Source organism: Cajanus cajan, chromosome 6 (genome assembly GCF_000230855.2).
Source record: "Cajanus cajan strain Asha chromosome 6, NIPB_CcT2T_4, whole genome shotgun sequence".
NCBI lineage: Eukaryota > Viridiplantae > Streptophyta > Magnoliopsida > Fabales > Fabaceae > Cajanus > Cajanus cajan.
Genome location: NC_138522.1, coordinates 35,741,696 through 35,765,252, shown reverse-complemented (window position 1 = coordinate 35,765,252; position 23,557 = coordinate 35,741,696). Strand labels below are relative to the sequence as shown.

General features: G+C 37.4%; 3 protein-coding genes across 4 annotated transcripts; 1 reads left to right on the top strand and 2 right to left on the bottom strand.

The window, feature by feature from the left end:
- Positions 1 to 2,583: 2,583 nt before the first annotated feature.
- LOC145958669 (uncharacterized) lies at positions 2,584 to 3,027 on the bottom strand. Its single transcript, XM_083076178.1, has one exon. It carries the CDS (start codon positions 3,025 to 3,027, stop codon positions 2,584 to 2,586), a length of 444 nt encoding a protein of 147 aa, XP_082932304.1.
- Positions 3,028 to 3,285: 258 nt separating this feature from the next.
- LOC145958668 (uncharacterized) lies at positions 3,286 to 5,106 on the bottom strand. The gene has a single exon (XM_083076177.1). It carries the CDS (start codon positions 5,104 to 5,106, stop codon positions 3,286 to 3,288), a length of 1,821 nt encoding a protein of 606 aa, XP_082932303.1.
- Positions 5,107 to 18,765: 13,659 nt separating this feature from the next.
- On the top strand, positions 18,766 to 23,192 carry LOC109814424 (protein ABIL2). Of its 2 annotated transcripts, XM_020378843.3 has the most exons (11): positions 18,771 to 18,852; positions 18,935 to 19,071; positions 19,725 to 19,856; positions 20,063 to 20,145; positions 20,250 to 20,400; positions 21,729 to 21,828; positions 21,970 to 22,062; positions 22,157 to 22,199; positions 22,287 to 22,372; positions 22,523 to 22,668; positions 22,766 to 23,192. In XM_020378843.3, the coding sequence occupies exons 3-11, from the start codon at positions 19,752 to 19,754 to the stop codon at positions 22,934 to 22,936; spliced, it is 978 nt and encodes a 325-aa protein (XP_020234432.1). In that variant the 5' UTR covers positions 18,771 to 18,852; positions 18,935 to 19,071; positions 19,725 to 19,751; the 3' UTR covers positions 22,937 to 23,192. The 2 variants fall into 2 exon arrangements, with proteins under 2 accessions (XP_020234433.1, XP_020234432.1); XM_020378844.3 differs by having other exon boundaries at positions 18,766 to 19,180.
- Positions 23,193 to 23,557: the final 365 nt, after the last annotated feature.

Genomic DNA, 23,557 nt, shown 5'->3' with positions numbered 1-23,557 from the left:
TCAAGGGTCATTGATTTCTTTTGCTGATATGCCTGAAGGGGCAAATCCCGATGGGGAAGAGCCAGAGGATGCCCCCCAGGCAGAAGGTGCCAAAACCTCTTCCGAGGAAAACACCATGGATGAGGGAAACCCGGAACCTGAGAATGAGGCCGAAGGAAATCCCGAATCTGTCATTCAAGCCGATGCAGCTCGAACTCCGGAAGAATAGTTTAGTGTTTGATAGGCCTTATGTAATTTTTAACTTTTGTTTGAACAAGTGTAGACCGGGGCCGATAGAGCCTCCTTTTTTAGAATGTAATGAAATTGAGCTTGTGTCTTTAATACGTCTTCTTCATTCGAAGTACTTGTCAAATTTGCACGTAAGACTCAAGTAATAAGTAGCCGAACCGGTATTATTGTTTGTAAAAATCAAAAGAAACACTTGTATTCTGGAGCAAGACCGAGTGGAGTCCCTCAGAATTGCCTTGTCTTGCTAGCAAAATCGAGTGGAGTCACTCGGAATTGCCTTGCTTTTTGAGCAAGACCGAGTGGAGGTCACTCGGACTTACCTTGATTTGCTGGCAAAGCCGATTAGAGGTCACTCGGAATTGCTTGTCTTGCTAGCAAAACCGAGTGGAGTCACTCGGAATTGCCTTGCTTTTTGAGCAAGACCGAGTGGAGGTCACTCGGACTTACCTTGATTTGGTGGCAACACCGAGTGGAGGTCAATCGGGCTTGCCTTGATTTGCTGGCAAAATCGAGTAGAGGTCCCTCGGAATTGCTTGTCTTGCTAGCAAAACCGAGTGGAGGTCACTCGGACTTACCTTGATTTGGTGGCAACACCGAGTGGAGGTCAATCGGGCTTGCCTTGTTTTGCTGGCAAAACCGAGTAGAGGTCACTCGGAATTGCTTGTCTTGCTAGCAAAACCGAGTGGAGTCACTCGGAATTGCCTTGCTTTTTAAGCAAGACCGAGTGGAGGTCACTCGGACTTGCCCTGATTTGGTGGCAAGACCGAGTGGAGGTCAATCGGTCTTGCCTTGATTTGCTGCCAAAACCGAGTAGAGGTCACTCGGAATTGCTTGTCTTGCTAGCAAAACCGAGTGGAGTCTCTCGGAATTGCCTTGCTTTTTGAGCACGATCGAGTGGAATCACTCGGAATTGCCTTGCTTTTTGAGCAAGACCGAGTGGAGGTCAATCTGTCTTGCCTTGATTTGCTGGCAAAACCGAGTAGAGGTCACTCGGAATTGCTTGTCTTGCTAGCAAAACCGAGTGGAGTCACTCGGAATTGCCTTGCTTTTTGAGCAAGACCGAGTGGAGGTCACTCGGACTTACCTTGATTTGCTGGCGAAGCCGATTAGGAGTCCCTCGGAATTGGATTGATTCTTGGGCAAGACCGAGTGGAGGTCACTCGGAGATACGCTACTTATGAGCAAAACCGAGGGAGTCACTCGGGATTGCCTTGCTTTTTGAGCAAAACCGAGTGGAATCACTCGGAATTGCGTGATTTTCCGAGGCACATCCTTGGCCGAGTTGATCAACTCGGGAGGGAAGTCTTTAAACGCGATTTTTGAGGCACATCCTTGGTCGAGTTGATCAACTCGGGAGGGAAGTCTTTAACGCGATTTTTGAGGCACATCCTTGGCCGAGTTGATCAACTCGGGAGAGAAGCCTTTTGTGTGATCTTGAGGCACATCCTTGGCCGAGTTGATATAACTCGGGAGGGAAGCCTTTTACGTGATTTTTCGAGGCACATCCTTGGCCGAGTTGATCAACTCGGGAGGGAAGCCTTTAACGCGATTTTGAGGCACATCCTTGGTCGAGTTGATCAACTCGGGAGGGAAGCCTTTTGCGTGATTTTCCGAGGCACATCCTTAGCCGAGTTGATCAACTCGGGAGGGAAGCCTTTTACGTGATTTTCCGAGGCACATCTTTGGCCGAGTTGATCAACTCGGGAGGGAAGCCTTTAACGCAATTTTGAGGCACATCTTTGGCCGAGTTGATCAACTCGGGAGGGAAGCCTTTTGCGTGATTTTCCGAGGCACATCCTTGGCCGAGTTGACCAAATCGGGAGGGAAGCCTTTAACGCAATTTTGAGGCACATCCTTGGCCGAGTTGATCAACTCGGGAGGGAAGCCTTTTAACGCGATTTTGAGGCACATCCTTGGCCGAGTTGATCAACTCGGGAGGGAAGCCTTTAACGCAATTTTGAGGCACATCCTTGGCCGAGTTGATCAACTCGGGAGGGAAGCCTTTTAACGCGATTTTGAGGCACATCCTTGGCCGAGTTGATCAACTCGGGAGGGAAGCCTTTAACGCAATTTTGAGGCACATCCTTGGCCGAGTTGATCAACTCGGGAGGGAAACCTTTTGCGTGATTTTCCGAGGCACATCCTTGGCTGAGTTGATTAACTCGGGAGGGAAGCCTTTTGCGCGAATTTCTGAGAGGGCAAAAACAAACAATGAGATAAAGCGTACTTTATTGATATGTGCCTCGTTAAAAACCTTGTCGGCCAAAACCCCTTTTCACTTTTTTACAAGGGGAGAAAAGACCGATCAAGGAAAAGAGTGCAACTTGGAATTACATTATGATCAGATTACAACGATTAGCTGTAGTATGTCTTCAAGTGAGATGAATTCCATGTTCTGGGGATGATCTTGCCAGAAAGCTCTTCAAGTTTGTAGGCACCGTTATCAAGGCTATGTCGGACCAGAAACGGGCCATCCCAATTTGCTGCCAACTTGCCTTCCCGTGGATTACGTCTTGCCGGTCCTAGAACTCTCCAGACTAAGTCTCCCTCCTTGAAGCTTCTCTTGGTGAGATTGGAATTGAATCTACGAGCCATTCGTTGCTTGCAAGCTTCGGCTATGATCTGAGCTTTGGTTCGTACCTCTTCAATCATATCTACTTCAGCTCGGAGCGATGCTTCATTGGTTGTCTCATCAAAATGTTGCCGCCGAAAGGAAGGTTCCCCGACTTCAACAGGGATCATGGCATCGGTGCCATATGTTAGCCTAAAAGGTGTTTCTTGAGTTGTGGACTGAGGCATGCACCGATAGGCCCACAGGACTTCTAACAATTCTTCGGCCCAAGCTCCCTTAGCGTCCCCCAATCGCTTCTTTAATTCAGTAAGTATCACCTTATTAGCTGCTTCGGCTTGTCCATTGGACTGCGGATGTTCGACCGATGTAAATTTGTGTTGAATGCCGAGATCTTGGATAAATCGATTGAGTTTCTAATCGGTGAATTGCAAACCATTGTCGGTTATGAGAGCATGTGGAATGCCGAAACGAGTAATGATGTTCTTTCACAAGAACTTCTGAACATTAGCGGCTGTGATGCTGGCGAGTGGTTCGGCCTCAACCCATTTCGTGAAATAATCCACAGCAACCAATAAAAACTTGCATTGGCCTTTTGCTATCGGGAATGGTCCGAGTATATCCATTCCCCATATTGCAAACGGCCATGGCGAGCTTATGCTGTGTAGTTCTTCAGCCGAGGCATGGATAAGATTGCCATGTTTTTGGCATGAAAGACAACGCTTGACGAACTGCATGCAATCGCTTTTGAGGGTTGGCCAGTAAAAACCTGCTCTAAGCACTTTCATAGCTAGCGTCCTCCCTCCCGAATGAGATCCACATATGCCCTCGTGAACTTCTCTCAAGACATAATCCGCCTGTGCCGTATCGATGCACTTCAAAAGAGGCACCGAGAAACCCCTGCGATACAACTGTCCCCCAACAACCGAATACCTGGCCGCTTGAGTTCGGAGTTTTTTGGCAGCCGTATGGTCAGATGGTTCCTTGCCAAGCTCCAAGTAGTCTATTATTTCCGTTGTCCAGGTGTGTGTAGGCTCTTCGATCGTCATACATTCGATCGGTGTTACACTTGGAGTGGCAAGATCAAGGTGAAGTGTGGTTCGTAGCTGACCGGGTTTCCGATTACTACTTGCCAACCGAGCTAACTGATCGACCCTCTCGTTATGTTCTCTCGGCGTGTGTTTCACTTGGACATCCTCAAAAGTGCTGCGCATTCTGTGAAACAAGTGGTAATATTTCAGCAGACCTGAATCTTTCACCTGGAAATTATCATTCACTTGTTCTGACACGACTTTCGAGTCGGTCCAACATATCAATCGTGTAGCCCCGATTTCTTGTGCGAGTCTCAATCCTGCCAATAGTGCTTCGTATTCGGCCTGGTTATTTGACGCTTTAAACGCGAATTGTAAAGACTGTTCCAGGGTCACTCCTGTCGGTCCCTCAAGAATTATACCTGCGCCACTGCCTTGACTGTTTGACGAGCCATCCACGTACATGGTCCACACGTCATTCTCGAAACGACCTTTCGGTTGCAATTCATTAACAAAATCAGCCAAGTATTGAGACTTGATCGGACCTCGTGGCTCAAAGCTGATATCAAACTCTGATAGCTCAACAGACCACGCCATCATCCGTCCTGCTAGTTCTGGCTTTCGCAACACCTTGGCTATCGGGCAATCAGTTCGGATAATGACACGATGGCTCTGAAAATATTGCCTGAGGCGCCGAGCAGTATGAATGAGCCCAAGCGCCATCTTCTCCAGAAGCTGATACCTGATCTCGGCCTCTTGTAACATTCGGCTGACAAAGTAGATAGGTTGTTGCTCCTCCTTTTCCTGAATCAGAACGGCGCTGATTGCGTCGTTTGATACGCACAAATAAACCACCATTGGTATCGCGAGATTGGGCTTGGAAAGAATGGGTGGCGAGCCGAGGCGCTCCTTCAAAGTCTTGAAAGCCTCCTCACAATTCTCAGACCATTCGAACTTCTTGATTTTCTTCAACAATCCTACAATGGGTTTGGCTACTTCGGCCAAACAAGGGATGAATCTTGATAGCGCAGTAAGGCGTCCTGCTAACTTCTGGACTTCCTTAAGGTTCTTGGGACTTACCATGTTGACGATTGCCATGCATTTATCAGGGTTGGCTTCTATGCCTCTTGCCGACAACATAAACCCGAGGAATTTTCCACTTGATACCCCAAACACGCACTTTTCAGGGTTCAAACGCATGTCATACCGGCGCAATTGTTGGAATACTTCAGCAAGATCAACTACATGGCGGGCAATGTCGTGGGATTTAACAACCATGTCGTCAACATACACCTCCATGCTTCGACCGATTTGGTGCCGGAAGACTTTATTCATCAATCTCTGATAAGTTGCACCTGCGTTTTTTAACCCGAAGGGCATGACCTGATAGCAATAATTGGCCGAATCAGTTATAAAGCTATTTTTTCTTCGTCGCGGGGATGCATGGGGATTTGATTGTACCCCGAATAAGCATCGAGAAAGGTGAGGATTCTGTGGCCGGAGGCACCGTCAACTAACCGATCTATATTCGGGAGTGGGTAAGCATCCTTGGGACATGCTTTATTGAGATTAGTGTAATCAGTACACATTCTCCATTTTCCGTTCGGCTTTTTCACCATTACCACATTTGCTAGCCAAGTGGTGTAGTGAACTTCCCGAATGAATCCCGCTGCTAGCAACTTGGACACCTCTGCTTCCACTGCTTGCTTCCGTTCGGTTCCCATTTTCCTTTTACGCTGGGCGACCGGTCTCGCTTCGGCACAAATTGATAATTTATGACACATAATATTGGGGTCTATGCCGGCATGTCAGAAGGTGTCCATGCAAAAAGGTCTTTGTTTTTCATTATCGCCTGGTACAAGATAGAACAGTCTTCTTCAAATGTGTCAGCACCGATGTATGTGACTTGAGCCGAATTCGAGCCGATCTGTAGCTCTCTTTTTGACTCTACCAGCTCTACACGTTCCTCATCATTCATTCTTGGGTCAAGATCCCAAACTGGTTCTTCAACTGATGCCGAAGAGTTGACAACATGAACCCTTTTGGACTTTGATTTTCTTTCTATTGGAGCTACTTGCAAGCTAGCAAAATAACATTCCCGAGCAGCTTTTTTGTCGGCGTGGATGGTGATGATTTTCCCCTTGTCAGAAGGGAACTTCATTGCTAGGTGCGGAGTTGACACAACAGCACCTAGCATATTCAACGATGGTCGTCCCAAGAGAATGTTGTAAGATGTGTGAGCGTCTACCACGATATATTTTATCTGAATTTCCCTGCTTTCCTGTTCGTCAAAACAAAAACGTGTGAAAAGCTTAATGTACCCTTTGGTGTTCACCCTCTCCCCTGCAAAACCGACCAAAGGATCGTCATATGGGACCAATTCTCTTTCAGAAATACCCAACTGTTTAAAGGTATTCCAATACAAAATATCTGCCGAACTGCCTTGATCCACCAACGTTTTCTTTACTATACAGTTGTGAATTTCCACGCTAATCACCATTGGATCATCTTGCTCAGGATCGATGCCTTGAAAATCAGCATCAGTGAAAGTTATTGTTGGTAATCGTCGAGGAGGTTGCCTATCCACATTATTGACCGAACGAATAGCTCTAAGGTGTCTCTTTCGGGCAGAAGATGTCGAGCCGCCACCCGCAAACCCACCTGCGATGGTGTTTATGACCCTCCGACGTGAAGGTGCCGAATCATTTTTCTTTTCTTGCGACCTACTTCGCTCGCGCCGAGGTCTATTAGACCGATCCTGCGCACGCCGATCATTGTGTCGATACTGGGACGAGGAGCGGGGACGATATGAAGCTGGCCAATCCACAAAATTGTGCAACTTGCCTTGCTTGACCAAATCTTCAATTTTATCTTTTAAGGCGGCACACTCTTCAGTTGAGTGTCCGCGATTTCGGTGATACCTGCAGGTTTTGCTGGTATCGGCGCGTGGCGGAGTGGAAGCTCTCTTTGGAACCGCCAATACTTCTGCTGCCAAAGCTTGCTCGAGAATCGCGGCCCGGCTTGCATTAAGAGGGGTGTAATTGGAGTATTTGGGACCTCGCACGCGTCGGTCCCGAAGAGCTATTTCTTTGCCTCGCCCCCTGTATGTCTGTTCGGTTGGCTTCTCGGGTTTGGCCGACTAGTCAGCCCGGGCTTGATTTCGGAATTTGGCCAACTCCTCCATTTGCATATATTTATCCGCTCTTCTGCGCAGATCATTCATATCTGAAGGAGGCTTCTTGCATAGGCTATTGACGAATGGCCCTGGTTTTAAAGCCGTCGTCAGGTGATGAAGTGCTACCACCGGGTTAAGATCTCGGATTTCCAAGGCTTCCTTGTTGAACCGATCCATGAAAGTTCAAAGCAATTCTTTCTTATCTTGCCGAAGGCTAACCAACGACAAAGATGTCAAGCTATGAGGACGGCTTGTTGCAAACTGAACTGTGAATTGAGATGACAGAGTATTGAATGAGTCGATCGAGTTAGGGGGTAGCCGAGTTAACCAGCTCAACGCCCGACCCTTAAGGGATGTGGGGAAAATGCGGCACAATGCAGCATCATCCGTAGTACTCAGGGTTACCTGCGTAAGAAAAACATCAAGATGTTCATCAGGATCAGTGGTACCATCATATTTATCAGTGGGTAAAGATTTCCAATTGTCCAAAAGAGAGAGCTGCATTATGGAGGGGGTGAAAGGGTGTCGGTGTGAGCCGATAGTTGTCAAATCTGCGGGTCGACCGACAGTGGGTAAGGCTGAAGGGTGCTTTTCAGGTGCTACTGCCGAGGCACGAGGGACCGATGTATGGATCGTATGGGACTGGTGCGACCCTTGAGTTTGCGTATTGGTGACCTGAGTAGGTTTCCATGAGGTGTCTTGATTCCTTAGTACCTCATTCTCAGCTTTCAAGGCCGAAAGCTCCCTAGCATCTTTTTATCGTTGTTGTTTCATAGCCTCCATCTCTTGTTTCAATAGACGGACGGTTTCAGAAAGGTTGGTTTCATCCACCACCTCGACATGTTCTTCATCGTGTTGCTGATCTACCGTGTTTGTCCTCCTTGTTATCGCCATTGTCTTGCTCGATTAATCTTCTAAGATCGTCTCGGTTCGGCCCCACGGTGGGCGCCAAATGTACCTGTCTGAAGGGCACACTAAGTCTTCTAGTAGTCCGAAGGCCGAACGAGACTCCCGACCCAGTAATCCGATACGCTGAAGAGGGGGTTGGTACCTGCAAAAGGCACTCCAACGCTCAAGTCAGGACAAGCTCGAATTTCTAGGATAATTAATGAACAGTGACGTTACCTTTTGTCCTGAGCTATTTATACTGTCATTTATGGGCCCGGACCCCATGGGCCTCGCAGCATACTTACTGTATTAGGTAATACACCCTAATCAACTAATTAACCCCTAATTACTTGATTAAAGGTAATAAGTGACGATAGGCCGATCCAGGTGACCGATTGGCATTCGGCTGCCTGTTTCTGCCATTCAATGGTCGACAGGGTGGTGGTCGACCTCCCTACCCGTACAGTATTATTTTAAATTTTTAAATAGTTCAATATTTAAGAATATGTAGAAGTAGAACGTAAAACTTATTTATGAGTATATTTATTTGAACCAAAATGCTCCGAATAGAATCAAAGAAAAATTTACCGAAACATACATTACATAGTGAATATTATATTTTAAATTTTCTGACAGATGTCACTTATTATTAATTTAGAGGATGATTCAACGTCTTTTTCCGATAATATAGCATCACTCATATTTAAAATTATTTATTTTCAAACACTTAATTTTCTTTATTCAAGGTCAATAACATAAGAAAAATAGTATAATTTGTATATATTATTAATATGACAAAATTTATATCATTAATCAATTAAATCCTCTTAAATATGAATTTAAAAATAATTATGATAAAATAAATAACATGTAAGTAAATAATAATATAAAAAATTATTTATACCGTTAATATATTTTACTTAAATTAAAAAGTTATTAGATTTGATATTTTTTTACTGAAAATAACAATATAAGCACATATTATGTATAAAATATTTTATGAAAGTAAGTAAATATAATTAAAGAATTATTCTCTCTTTGTGTGTGTATAAGTATTGTAATATAAAAATAAAATATGAATAAATAAATCAACTTTCAATCTCTATATATTAAACATGAATTTTAATTTTTAACAATAATATTTTTAAAAAAAATTTCCGACAAGAAGATTTAAAAAAAAAAATTAATTTCTTATCTAATTTAATTTTTATTTATCATAATTATTTATTAATTAAATTTTAATAATTTAAAAATAAATTATCAATAATTAACTTCTATATATTAAATATGAATATTTATTAGAATGATTAATATCTCTTATAAAATAAAATTAACCTAATATATATTTTAAAATATATTAAAATATAAATAATTTGATTGTTTTCAAGTTGTTATTTAACTTTAATAAAATTTAATATACATATATATATATATGATATAAAATTATAATTCAAATGTTACATCGATAAAATTCATATTTAATATAAAAATATTAAATAATATAATAATTAATTAAAAATGACTTAAATATATTTTTAGTCCTTAAAATTTAAGATAAATTTATTTTTGGTCCCTCAAATTTAAAACTGTTATTTTTAATCTCTATAATTTTTAAAAATCTTGTCCCTTAGGTCACCAATAATATATCTGTGACAAATTAAGACGGTTATGCAATATTAATTCCCCACTTATTAAATCTTCTCTCATTTTTTCAATTTTCACATGCACCCCCTTACTTTTTCTTCACCCCACTTATTTTGATAGGTAATTTTAATTCTTAGTTTTATATTACTCTCTCCCTCCCTGCTCTTTCAATTTTCTTATTATTATCTTCTCTTTCCCCACTTTTAGTTTTCATACACATACAAAATGTATAACTAATTTTCAACAATATTATAGGTGTGTGTGGCTTTCTCGACAATGTTTGTTGTGTTTTTTTACATATTGTTTCGGAAAGTACTTTTCAAAACTATGTAAAAAAAACACAATAGGAAAATATTTCTAGAACACTAATTTTACTATCTCGCACAGTACTCTGAAATAGTGAAAATATTTTTTTCATAACACTAAACTTAATATTAAGGTTTTTGATGTGAAAGGAGAGGAAATGTTGGAAGAAAAAAATGTGTCTAGTTCGATAAAAACTATCGAGGAAGTCGCACATACCTACAATATTATCGCTTACCAGTTCTACCATCTGGATATATATGAAAGAGTGAAAGAGATAAGAGAAGAAGAATATAATATAAAAATCGAAAGAGTTAAAACTACCTATTAAAATAGGTGAGAAATTGGAGAAAGAGGAAATGATGTATGTGAAAATTGAAAGAGAAAAAATGTATGAAAAAGAAGAGTTGGAAGTATAAAATTAGAAAAATTAAAAAAACTAAAAATATTTTATAATTTTTATATAAAAAAAATAAAAGAGATGTACTTATAAAAAAAAATAAAAAAAGGAGATGTATATATAATGAGCCTTTAATTTTGTTTTCGGGTCCAAAATATTCATTTTACTGAACTACCAAACATGGAAGATTTTATTCCTCGAGAAGAAAAAGTTATATGGGCTTTAATCGACGCAAAAATCAAGAATCATGGGCCCTTACAAAGTTAATGAACCCAACTGTATCAAGCCTAGGCTCGGGATTAGGCCCGAGCTCATGTTCGTTAAAAGTAGTATTTTTCGATTGTGTTTTTTTTTCTTCTTTTTTTCTTGGTGTGCTTAAACCAAGTTAAGCTGAAACTTAACTAACAAAAACACTTTTAAGAAAAAAACATGTTTTCCGCGGGACCCACCCTATTCTCATAAATCACGCAGCTTTTGCAGGACACATCCAATTCCCATAAATCACGGAACCAATTATTAAATAAAATCCCAAATCAACTAAATTATTTTTAATTATTATATAATATATACGGTTTAATATTGTCGCTAAGACCACGAATATGATGAATTGATAAAGTTGGCAGCCCAATTATTCTGTTTAAAGGGAAAAGAAGAATGTTTAGCGAAAGGAAAAGTGAGGATCATGGGACATTATAAGATTTGAAATGGAGGCTAGTGCCTAGTTCAATATCAATAAATTTAATTTAATTACATTGTTTATTTAAATGTATATCGTTAATTTTTGTAAGGTAATGCATAGAAAATTTGGTAGAAAGAAATGATGGGAATGCAAGTTTGAGAAAGTAACAAGGGCTGATTTTCATTATTGGAGTGCTTTTCTTTTGTTTTGCAGAGAGGTTGTGGTTCTGTCGTTGAAACTTCAATTGTTGGGAATTTTCGACCTTTGTTCTTGTCTGTTTCACGACAACACCACCACAACCTCCTTCTCTGTCTTTTCCATTCGCCACTCTCCCATCAACACCCTCCACGCCTTATGTCCTTATCTTTTCTAACTTAACTACTTTTCTTTTATTATCTTCTCGCTTATTTCTAAAATAAATATTTTTTTTAGTTTCAATAAGGGATTTAATATTCATTAAAATTTTAAAATATACTGATAATTATCAAATGTTAAACATATTCTATAGAAATATTCAAACATACCCATGTTTTAAGTTTTATAATGTGTGTGTACACTCTATAAGGCTACGACATATTTAAAGCATAAAAGTTATTTAATGATAAAAAGTTCTTAAGTAATTCAAAATAACTAGTGAGTAAGAGGTACTATTTTACACCGATTAAATATTTTTTATATTATGTATCAACGTACATAGATACAACTAATAGGGAAAAGAAAAAAACAACATTTCAATAGTTGTTGCTTAGCTTAAACGATAAAGTTAAGGAAGCAGAAGCAGAAGCAGAGCAGGTGCAGCATGTGAGTGTGTTGATAGGGTTTAGGTGAGGCGGTGGAGCAGTGAGATGCGGTGGCAGGGACCGTTCGTCGCGCCCGGATCCACCGTATCAACTTTACTACCTAACAAAACCCTTCAAAAAGGAAAGATAAGAAAATAAAATTTTGAGTCATTTAAATCTTAAAAAAAATAGAAATTATTTATTTATAAATGTTTTAAAATTTATTTTTAACTTAAATTATAAATGCCTATACCAAGCTTTTCATGAAAGAAATAATTTAATTGAAAAAATTTGATAACAATTATAACACTATAAGTTTTGATAATATTATAGTTATTCCAAGTTATTTTATGTTGTTAAGTTAAATTGTTGTTTAACATTGAGAAACTTTAGGATTGGGGGATTCTTTAAGAATTTCAATGGTGCTAGGAGGAAGTTCCTTTGGACAAAGATCTAATTTGACTCCAAGGGAAAGTATATAAGAGTTTTGTTTTGAATAAAGTTTCATAAACTCTTTTCTTCAACATCTTAAAGAGAGGAAACTCTAAAGAGAAAGTCTTTGATCCGTGGATTCCTTTCCCGTGAATCTACTCTTCTTCTAAATTTCTTCTCTTCCCTAACTGATTTTAAGTTGCTTGTGGTGATTCAAGTTATGGAGATTCTAAATCAAATTCGTAAAAGAGGGGAAAACCCATTTTTCTTCTCTTCTACCTTGGTGTCAAGCTACCTAAGGTTAGGGGAGTTAGATTTTTGCTCTTGAATAGAGTTGTTAAGTTGTTGATTGATGCATGAGTGCCATGTTGCATGAATTTTCTAAAAAATTCAAAATGGTGTAGTTAAAAATGAAGTGTTGTGTGTTGAAAGTTGGGGTTTTCTGTTTAAGATGAAGAAGGTGGTGACTTGAGATAATTTGTGGTTGCATGTTGAATCTAAGTGCATATATGAGTTAGTTATAATGTATATAATAGTTATTTTATGTTACGTGTGTTGGAACCTTGCTGGATTTCAGTTTATGGCTCAAAATCGAGTTTTGCATATGCAGAATTTTGATATCGTATCAAGCACGTCTTCATGGTTGGGTGTCGTTCTAACTTGAGGCTCTTTGTCTCAATCACATTGGGCCAAGATTGGTAGTGTCGAACACGAGGAGAGAGACTTGTCTCAGGTTGACACGGCGTCGAGTGTGGTTCGGATGACGTTAGGCGTGAGAACTTTGGAAGGTCTTTGACTTGATGACATCAGTCCTAAAGCATGGCCAAGCCAAAGCTTTCTACCTAAGTGACAATGAGTGTCAATATGGCAACGTCGGGCATGAGCTAGGTAGAGACTCTCTGCTTAGAATGGGGTCAAGGTGGTACTTTATCACAACAGGCGTGAGATCTTAGGGGCCTCTGCTTTAGCCACATCAAACACGAGTTATGTAGTGTCAAGTGTGGACGAGATAAAGAGTTCCTTACTTATATGACGCTAGGTGCTAGGTGTAGCACCGAGCTCTGATAGTTGTAGAAAAGTTGTTGATGATGTATATGATGAATTGTTGAATTACTTGTTGTTTAAGTTGTATGTTGACTATATAGGGATGGATATGTTGCATTGATGTTGTTGTATGTATTGATTTCGTTGTCAGTTGTTAGTTGGAAGATGAAATGAGTTGTAAGTTGTGTAGTTGGATAGACATGTGAATATTTCTATATGCATGACGTTATTGTGTTAATGAGATGATGAATGTTGAAAATGCTTCAGACATTTAGACATTGTGTTGTTGAACTATGATGACCAACCTAGGACCAAAGGAGAAATTTTCAAAAGTTGTATATTTCATTATGTAGATACTATGTTGTGGTATTCCAAAAGCCTAATTTGTTAAAAACCCTTCTTAGGGAGTTGACCCTTAAAGTGGATAGTTGTATTGATTCTCCTCTAAGACTTTGTTGGTACGATGTGTGGGCAAGGTCAAGGCACACATGTTTGAAGTAACCACAGTATAGAAACTAGGTCGAGTTATACTGATTACAAGTTACAAATTGAGTAATTACAGAGTTGGGAACTTAGTTCCTAGCCAAGTATCAGAAGGGCGTGTTATTTGGAACGTAGTCGATGGGGTAATCTCATAGGAGGCTTAGTTAAGTTAGTTAATGTCGTGATAGGCTCATACCTAGTTGTTCTACCTTGTTAGTAGTACTAGACTTCCTTGTTTAAATGACGACACCTAAGAAATGAGTTGTTGTGTTGTGAATTTATATCTAATTTGTTGATCTAACAAGCCTAAAAAGATCACCATGTATTGTTAATTTAGTAAAATCAAATTACTTAAACTACTCACCCTGTGTTGTAGGAGATCTTTAAGTTAAAATGCGTGACGACGCATGCAGTTACTATGTTGAAAATACCGTGTTGCTGTGATGACTAATCTGTGTTGAGAATGTGGTGATGCTGAGTTGATATTATGTTGTGATAAACTGAGTTGTTGTGCTGATATGTATTGTATAATGTGACATTATGTGTTGTTAGTGTTGGAAATGATGATGTTAAAGACAACCTAACTCTCAGGGTCATTTGACCACTAAAGTTCTCAAATAACAACACTATCAACCACATAAAAAAACTAATCATACAATTAATCATATTATTAAATTAAAACATCCTAAAACATGCAGTATTATATCACATTTTTTTAGTAATCATGTTCTTGGTACAAAATATCACCGACTTTGCGTGTGACTAACTAATCATATTATCTTTATTAATAGTATAGATGGGCAATCGCAGAGGCAGATTGTCCTTTTGAAAGGGGCCAAAACTATTTTTTTTTTAAAGACTATAAAATATTTTTTTATATACAGATTTTAAAGAGATCTACAAATTTTGGTGGGACCATGACACTGCTGATCCCCCCTAGTTTCATCCTTATAGATGAGAATATTATAATTCTTTAAAATAAAATTTAACATTTCACTTGTTATCCTTCACGTAACTTAAAATATCATACAAGTTAATATAAAATTTGAATAGAATAATCTAACTATATAACTATATTTAGAGTTAACTATATTTTAATCTCTCATATTTATAATAAATTTATTTTTAATATCTCAAATTTAAAATTGGTCTTTTTAGTCAGAAAAAAAAACTTCTTTTAATCCTTATGATCAAATTTTGCTAGTGATTACATGAAATATTGTCGTACAAAATTCACCTACAAGTATCATTATTAGTGAAAATATCACATTAAATTCAGTGGATATTACATAATTATCTTATTTTGTCACTATCTGATATGTTACTTGTGATATGAGAGATTAAAATAATATTTTTTAAAATTATATGGATTAAAAATATATTTAAGTTGTATTTTAAATTGTTATTCAATTCATAATAATTTTTTTAAATTTTTACCAATAAAAATATTACAATAATGAAAATGAGGATCAAACATAGATTTTCATGTATCTACATAAGGATGTAAATGAGGTAGGGTCGGTGAGGGTAGTAATCTCTTACTTTCTGTCCCATTTAATGTGAGTATCCATTTAATAGGTACCCATTTATATATCTATGATTACCTGTGAATATTTGTTAAGATATAAAGTTAAATAAAAAGATAAAAAATAAAATAATCAATTTAGGAGACATATTTGTATTAAAAATATTTTTATAACATATATTTGGACTAAATAATAATTATGACATATATAATCAATTAAATCAAATTACTTTATATATTATTAATAATATTTTTAAGATGTGAATATGAGTTCCTTATTATATATCTTTATTTCATTCTTAAATTAATACCTATTTAATTATCTATTTATAACTCATGACGAGTTTTATATACAAGCATTTACGGTACATATTTTTTGTCATCCCTACATCTACCGATGTCTCTATACAACGTCCATCCTAATAACTTATTTGTTAATTTTCATAATTATTATTTTAAAAGTTATAACTAAAATACTTTTAATAAGCTAAAAATGCAAAAATCTTTACCATAACAATGCATGAACAATAAATTTATAAATATATGTTATTTTTTTTATTTAAGTATCTTTGCATTTTTTAAGTATAAGACTAATATTTTAGGACTAAAAAATTATTTTTTTAATCAATAACAAAAATCATATCGGTGACAATGAAAATAAAATGTAAATTCTCATGTATATATCTCAACTTTTATTATTAAACAACTTTAGAGAAGCATATATTATTATGAGATGAAACAATTAAATAATAATTTTTAGATTATAAATAAAATATTAATGATTAAAATTAAATTTTAATTGTAAACATCCATCATATGATATCATTATTATTATACACAATTATTATCATTTTTCATTATTACATTACATTTGCTACCACCAATACCATTATTGTCACTATAATCACTATCATTGTTATCTAACACTATTGATCATATGAGCATGGCATGTAGGGCGACCTCGGGATTCAGGTTCCTGATCTTGATTGAGGTGGTAGCGAACCGTTCCATGAATGCCCGGAGCGGTTCGTCGTCGTTTTGCCTGAGACTGGCCAGGGCGGCTGAAGTGACATGGTGAGGTCGGCTCGTCGCATATTGCGCGGTGAACCTCCGGACTAGGGTGCTGAAGCTGTCGATGGACTCGGCAGGCAGTTGGGTGTACCAGTTGAGTGCGGAACCCTTAAGTGAGGTCGGAAACACCCTGCACAAGATAACATCGTTGTTGGTGTAGAGATTTACCTGTGTTGTGTACAGGTCGATGTGCTCGTCCGGGTCCGTCGTGCCATCGTAGCGGTCGAGGTGGAGAGGCTTCTACCCATGAGGGAGTGGTGTCTCCATAATGCCATCCACAAAAGGGTGGCGGCGGAAGGTTGCCTGATCCCCCGCAGCATGAGTAGGAGCCTTGCTGACTTCATGGGTCAGCTTGTGCGTCGGTGCATGGGACCGATGTGAAGTAGGTCTGGGGGTTGGAACCCTAGTTGCAGTCCGTGATTGGGAGACTGAGTGCTGCTCCTCCTCATTGTGGTTGCTCGTATGAGGAGGATGATCGGACACATTGCCGCTAGGTCAGTGTCGTGCTTGGCACGCATGTTTTGTAGGTCGGCGGCGTGTTGCTGCCGCATCTGTTCGACCTGGTCGATTAGTCTCCTCAACGTTGCTTTGTTATCCATGGTAGTTGAGTAGTTTGCATCGTCTGTTGTGCGTCTACTATGACTTCTGGTGAAAACCATAAGTGTGGCCGATAAGAGCTGTCTTGATCGGCCCCACGGTGGGCGCCAAATGTTCTTACCGGAATTTGCTGTAGAGCTGATCCGCCAGGTAAGATCGGTGAGCCTCCTTCGCTAGTGTACTATCCGTACTCCGAAGCCGAGCTCCGACCTCGGTACCACAGCACGAGTTGACCTCGGACACGCGCCACGCGACGTCAGCTCGGCACTTAAACAGATCGTAACTGATCTAGAGGAATCCCGGTCTAGGCGAGATCCTCTACCTAATCAAATCACAACTAATCTCAGACGCAAGGCCCAACGCTCAACGCAACCCTAACATACATCAAGGTACGTGCATTATATATACGAGATTCATACTCATACAAACCCTAACTTTAGCATCGGAGTCTCTTTTGTAGGTACCACCCCCATCTTGGAGCACCAGCGTACCGACGAAGGAGGCTCACCGATCTTACCTGGCAGATTAGCTCTACAGCAGATTTCCGATAAGAACACTTTTACTAAGCTAAAAATGCAAAAATCTTTACCATAACAATGCATGAACAATAAATTTATAAATATATAAGTTATTTTTTTATTTAAGTATCTTTGCATTTTTTAAGTATAAGACTAATATTTTAGGACTAAAAAATTATTTTTTTAATCAATAACAAAAATCATATCGGTGACAATGAAAATAAAATGTAAATTCTCATATATATATATCTCAACTTTTATTATTAAACAACTTTAGAGAAGCATATATTATTATGAGATGAAACAATTAAATAATAATTTTTACATTATAAATAAAATATTAATGATTAAAATTAAATTTTAATTGTAAACATCCATCATATGATATCATTATTATTATACACAATTATTATCATTTGTCATTATTACATTACATTTGCTACCACCAATACCATTATTGTCACTATAATCATTATCATTGTTATCTAACACTATTGTCAAAATTGTGAATATTATTGTCACAATTAATAATGATGGAAGATAGTAGTTATAAAGATAATAATAATAAAGATTTCGTATTGTATATTTATAATTGTATTTTAATTTAAACCATTCATTTTTTTATTTATAATTTAAAATCTATTATTTAATCTCTCACCTCTCATAATAAAACTTGTTTTCATTAAATGTATTTTATATATAAAATTATATTCAATAAAAATATGTCTTCTGATAAATGAGAGAGTGAAATAACAATCTTTAATTGGTGTAGTTTTTTAATTATAAATAAAAATAATTATTTGTTCATTTTAAAAGTTTATTATTAAGAGTGGTCTTTATAACTATTAACATCATGTTGTCATCTCACGAGAATTATGATGATAATAATGAAAATTGCATTGACAGTAGTATTGGTGTTGCATTTATTCAAAACTATTTATTGAATAAAAAATCAAATTTAGAATGCGAAGGCTCTCCGGAATACATCGAGAGTAACATTACATTAAAAAAAAAGGAAGTTCCTTTTAATTGTTTTTTGCAACAAACAAAACTAGTTATTATCGCATGCATGTGGAATAATGGTAGCATATTTTACATTTTGCATTATTCCTGTCAGACACGTCATCCACTTTGGACAAATACAAGTCAGAAATCCCGCAAAGATAAAAGTAAAACCTTGTGTGTACTTGTTACTCCTTTATGAAAAATCAAACATGCCCTTCCAAAATTAAACACAAAACAAAAGGAAAATTAAAAAAAATATTGGGTCCTTGAGATGACAATGATGTGAAGTGGGGCTATCTTGGTCAGTTTCTGCTTCACAAAGCAGCAGAGGACTCTTTTTTTTTTTTTTAAATTTATTTTTCCCCTTTATTTTTTTTATAATTTTATTTTTATTTGGGAATAACACAATAAAAAATTCTCCGGATTCCTCAGCCAATGTTCCGACGTGCTCTCCTCTCCCTCTCTTCTCCACTCTCCAACTGTACATGTTCCACAACTTGATCTGTCTTTTTCCTCTTCTTGGTCAAAATTCCATCACCTAACCGTTTTGGTGAGTGCTGTAGTGAAGGGTCATCACACAGTGTGTTTTCTTTGACATTTGGTTTCAAATGGGAACTGGGTTTTCAAACTTTCTCTTTCCATAGTTATCCCTCTTCAGCACTATAATAGCACCGGGAAACTTGTTCAAAAGGACTACCAGGTTGGTTTTTGCGTACCCACTATCCTGTTTCTTATCTTAACTGCTTAAAGTTAGCAACTTGGTTTTTGGGAGCTGTTGGGAGAAGAGTTAATCGATTGAGCTTTGAAAAGTAACCACCTTCACTTACCCATGTTTGCTTCCTTATTGTTTTGAACTTGTTTGTTGGAAATTTGGCAACTTTTGATGTTTTTAAGGACTGGGTCGGGTTTGCTTTCTGAGGGTTTAATTGTTTAGATTTTAGTACAATGTGAGTGTTGGTGAAGATTCAGCAAAAACTCTGGAATTTTGCTTTTTAGTTTGGTTTTTTGTCTTCTGTGGTTTCAAAATTGTCTCAGAGAAGTGTATTTTATATGGATGCTGATATACACAACTATGCTTTGTGGGATAATCAGCTTTTGGTATCATATTAGTTGTCAGCGAAGAGACTGTCTCCTTCTTTATCTGTCTTCTTAACTTGGGTTGCTGTCATTGTTTATTTTATCAAGGGCTTTTAGCTTTCACTGTCTTGGTCTAAAAGGTGGTGTTGATTTTGGTGTTGATCTGTTTTTCTTTTTTCTTTGGCAACGCCTTTCTTTTTAACCTTCTTCACTCTCGCAACTTGACTTTGAATTTGCTATCATTTTTATTTTTAAACTTTTACTTTTATGGATTAGGTGGCCCTTCTTCCTTTACTTTCATTCATGGGGAAGATCACAACTTCTGCAGCTCAGCCTGTGTCTCAAGAAGCTTCCAATTATGATGAGGTTTTTATGCAACAGAGCTTGCTCTTTGATGATAGTCTGAAGGTACTTATGATCTTGTACTTGGTGTTTAGTTCGGGATATCGATTTCGTTATAGATTATAAACTCTTGATTCAAGAGCCTTGCATTCACTTAATATCATTGCTTAATGCATCTGTGGCTTTAATTTATAATAGAATTCTTAATTAAGTGAGCTCTATTATAGATGTTTTTTACTATTTGTTTTAATTTTTTTTATCACTGTTTGTAGGATTTGAAAAACCTGAGAACACAATTGTATTCAGCAGCTGAATATTTTGAACTCTCATACACCAACGATGACCAAAAACAAATGTCAGTTGTTATGCCAGAGCTGGTTTATATTTTGCTGATTCTGTCATATTCATATCCTTAATATCCCCCTCTTTATTGTTGCTTTCTCTATCTTATGTTTGCAGAGTGGTAGAAACATTGAAGGATTATGCCATCAAAGCTCTTGTAAATACGGTGGACCATTTAGGTTCTGTGACCTACAAAGTTAATGATTTGTTGGATGAGAAGGTTGTTGAAGTTTCTGTAGCGGAGTTACAAGTGTCTTGTATTGAACAGGTATACCTAATCATCTCCATTCAGCTTCAAGTAAAGAAATTCCACCAAAGCAATGCTGAAAGTAATTACTAAGATGAAACATTGATACCACTATCATATATTGAAATTAACACATGACTTGTTAATGACATATTTTCTTGAGATATGAAAAGTTATCTTTATTGCTTGTGATGCCGAGAATCAACATTGTGAAGGCTTGCCAAAAAGCATTTCATGTATAGGTCTTTTTTCATTGATAGACTCCAGGACATTTATAAGATATCCAGTTATCTAAATGTTCCTACAGCTTAGTGCTTAGTGTTGTATTCATTAGAGAAATTTTTTCCTAGAGTTATCAGCATATATGCTATTTAGAGACCTTTTTCATTCAATTATCCAGAAAAAAAGAATGGAGAGCGCGATTTCTGCAGTCATAGAACAGTTTTAGGTCTTAAATAAGAAACTCTCAAGAAGTTTTGTTTGCTACCGTTTAATTTTATCATGAATTCACGGTAGTATTATGAAATGAACTTGATAGGTGTTTAATTTGCTAAAAAAGAAAGCAAAAGACAGCCCAAAAAATATTTGTTTCATGTTTCATTTTAAAAATGGTTATGGGACAAAACAAAACAATAGATGAAGTGCAGGACAAAGGTATTACCCAGCTTTTGTTACTCAATAAATCAGTTCATAACATTTCATGTACAACATCATGTAAAAGTAAAAATTATCCACTATTTTAGCTAAGTCTCATCAACAGTTCAATACCATTGAAGAACAACCATTGGCCTAATTGGATTGTACCCAGCACAACCCCTTCCCCCACCATCAAAACTTCATGTGTTGTATATCAACCACTAAACACCACACAAAACAAGTTATGCTATAACCCAGCTTCTTGTACAATGTTACGTTCTTGTTCTTTTTCAAATAGCAAGTACAATAACAACTGGGAGGGTAATATGGTTTTATTAGATCATATAATGGTAGTTGGTAAATGTACATTTGGACAACTGTATCTGGCAAAAGTATAATTATTGGAATATGAAAGAACAATGGAACTTTCATTCGTAGTTATTGTGGCTGGCTGCTGATATTGATGATCATAAGAATTATTTGTATTTTATTCACAAATTTTGAAACAAAGGCTTGCTTTGACAATACCCTGGTATTTGTGGTGGCTGTTTAAAATACCATGCCCCATTCAATTTTAAGCAGAATTTTGCATCTGCAGCTGTGGCTTTGACCGCTGTCTCGTGTTGATGTTATTCATGTTTGAATTATCATATTAGGGAAGAGAAATTTTATGAAGATCACTAACATTGTGTTTCGTTAATGTGGTACACTAGAGAATAAAGACGTGCCAAGAGTATGTGGATCATGAAGGGCGTACCCAACAGTCATTGGTGATCAGTACTCCAAAATATCATAAGCGATATATCTTGCCAGGCAAATATCATGCATTTTCCTCTACTCTTTCTTTTTGTAGTTCTGCTTTCTTTTTCCATTTCTATTATATTTTGTTCTTGTTGCCACTAAAAAGTATGTTATGATGTTGAATGATCACGTTTCTTAAATTCATAAATTCAGTTGGGGAGACCATGCATGGTGCCAATCGCACTAAGTCAAAATATCAGGGGTACAACCTAGATGATGAAGATGACTGGCCTCACTTTAGGAATGGTATCACTTTCTATACTAATATTTTAATTCCACCTATCTAGGGATTAACCATAGAATGTAAGCTTATATTCCCTTTATTATGTTTGTATCAAAGCTGTTCGAGCTACAATTAGAGAAACGCCACCATCTACAGCAAGGTAACTACAAACTCTGCATATTATTATAGGATTAAGTTGGTCATTGTCTCAACGAGGGTCTTGATCTAGTTCTTTATTTTGATGCAGAAGAGGGCGTTCCCCATCACCTTCTTTACAACCTCAGAGATCTGGACCTTTTTCATTCACTTCAACCATGCCTATAAAAGATTTAGGTATTATGCACATAGTATAATATGATATCTCGAGTTTATTTGGTTAATACTTAATATTGATGCCTTATATTCCTGTCATTTTCACTTGAAAAATGAAGATATAGTTCTCATTATGTTTGAATTTACACAATCTTGTTGCATGTACTAAAGAGAGGCGATCTGTTTCACCATACCGGTTCCCCCTTTTACGAACTGGATCTCGGTCAAGTAGGCCTACAACACCTAAGACAAGTAGACCAACCACTCCAAATCCAAGTAGACCCACTACACCAAATCCTTCTAATGCAAGACAAAGGGTGAGTACTGAGTAACATGAATCATATTGTATGTTTAGCATATCACCAATAAAATCTATAGGTTTCTTAACTGCATCTCCATTTATGCTTCCACCAGTACCCTTCAGAGCCCCGCAAATCGTCTTCGATGCGATTATATGCTGAAAGAGACAATGGCAAAGACGTGGAACAATACCCCAGCAAAAGTAAACGTCTCCTAAAGGCCTTGCTAAGCAGGCGCAAGTCAAAGAAGGATGACACGCTATATACATACTTGGACGAGTACTGATACCATAGACCTATATAGAAAGCAAGGGAAAGATGCAATAGAATCTTGGAAACAAGTCAATTTTGCTTGCTACCTTCATAGGTTGCACTTCTTTGTCATTTAAAAATAACATTTATACGGTAACTTCCTTTATCCATTTTTCAATTAGTGTAACTAAGCACCCAGAATTATGATGTGGGATAGGTGTAATAGTTCAAGCTTTATTTTTAACTATGAATGTTGTTACATATTATATAATCAAGTAAATTTGGCTTCATCTCTCTCCTCTTTTTGTAGCAATAAGAAATTCAAGGTGTCTGATCCACGAATTAAACTTTGTTTAAGCTGTTTGATTGTTCTTGAACCCTCCAATTCTTTTCGTCATAATGTCTTGGATTTGTAGTCATTGATCTAGAATGTGTAATGTCTGAGGATTTCCATAGGCAGGAAAGTTAGGGTCAATTATTTTCACTGACCAACTAATCTTGGGTATGTTAAATGCAATTTAATGGTTTTACATGTTTTCTGGCTCTTGCATATCATTAAAAAAAAGAAAAAATGTCGATATGTCCTTGTCAATGCTCATAATTTCTTGCACCTAAAGTGGATGTGCATCAATTTGGATTTGAAGTTGCAGCCAAC